Here is a 670-nt window from a genome sequence, read left to right as displayed (position 1 = left end):
CTGCGTCGTGTGCTTGTTGCTGTCTGCGCTTGACTTCTCCTTTCAAAACTACAGATCCATCAATTCTAATCACATATAAGAGCAATAATGCCATAAAATGTTTGTTCTTTTTTACATTTAAAGGTTTCAAAGTGGCAGTGGAAATAAAAAAAGGCTTCCACCTCCTAAAACATGCATGAGAGCGCCGCGTTACGCAACGGCGGCGCCCAAAAAAGAAACGGCGGCGCAGCCGGGAAGTGAGGAAGCCCGCTCGGATGGAGTGAGTGGAAAACACGACGGCGACATCAAAGTGCGTTGCCGCTGACGAGCGGCGGGATCGGCCTCCCAAACGGAGACCGGATCCTCTCCAAGGCCAAAGGCTAATCTGCTCTCTGAGAACGAGTCCGGCTCACGGCGCGGTGCGTGGAGGAGGAGGAGGAGGAGGAGACTTACCGGAGAAATTGCGAGAGACCAGCATGGTGGTGAGGATGGCGCCCTGGGTGGGAAACAAAAGCAAAGCCAGGGTCAGGGAGAGAAAGAGGAAAAACAAGCATCGCGCACGTGCCGCGTCTTTCCTGCGGCGCGACTCAGAACAAAGAAAACAACCGCAAAGAAAGCCTGCGAGTGGGGCGGTGAAAAATGGACACAAATATTCCATTTATGTGGGGGGGGGGGGGGGGTAAAAAACAAA

The 670-nt window shown here is 53.0% G+C and overlaps 1 protein-coding gene across 1 annotated transcript in view; it reads right to left on the bottom strand.

Annotated features, from left to right (window-relative positions):
- LOC109513440 (calcium/calmodulin-dependent protein kinase type II subunit delta-like) overlaps positions 1 to 670 on the bottom strand; it is a 17,395-nt gene that overhangs the window by 7,309 nt on the left and 9,416 nt on the right. Inside the window, exon 11 of the mRNA XM_019865929.1 lies at positions 433 to 475. Coding sequence (XP_019721488.1) covers positions 433 to 475 — 43 coding nt within the window. The remainder of the gene's footprint in view (positions 1 to 432; positions 476 to 670) is intronic.

The sequence above is a fragment of the Hippocampus comes genome, unplaced genomic scaffold (assembly GCF_001891065.2).
Source record: "Hippocampus comes isolate QL1 unplaced genomic scaffold, H_comes_QL1_v1.1 scaffold190, whole genome shotgun sequence".
In the NCBI taxonomy this organism is placed as follows: Eukaryota; Metazoa; Chordata; class Actinopteri; order Syngnathiformes; family Syngnathidae; genus Hippocampus; species Hippocampus comes.
The sequence above is the reverse complement of the archived record's forward strand: the minus strand, read 5'-3'. Positions and strand labels throughout refer to the sequence as shown.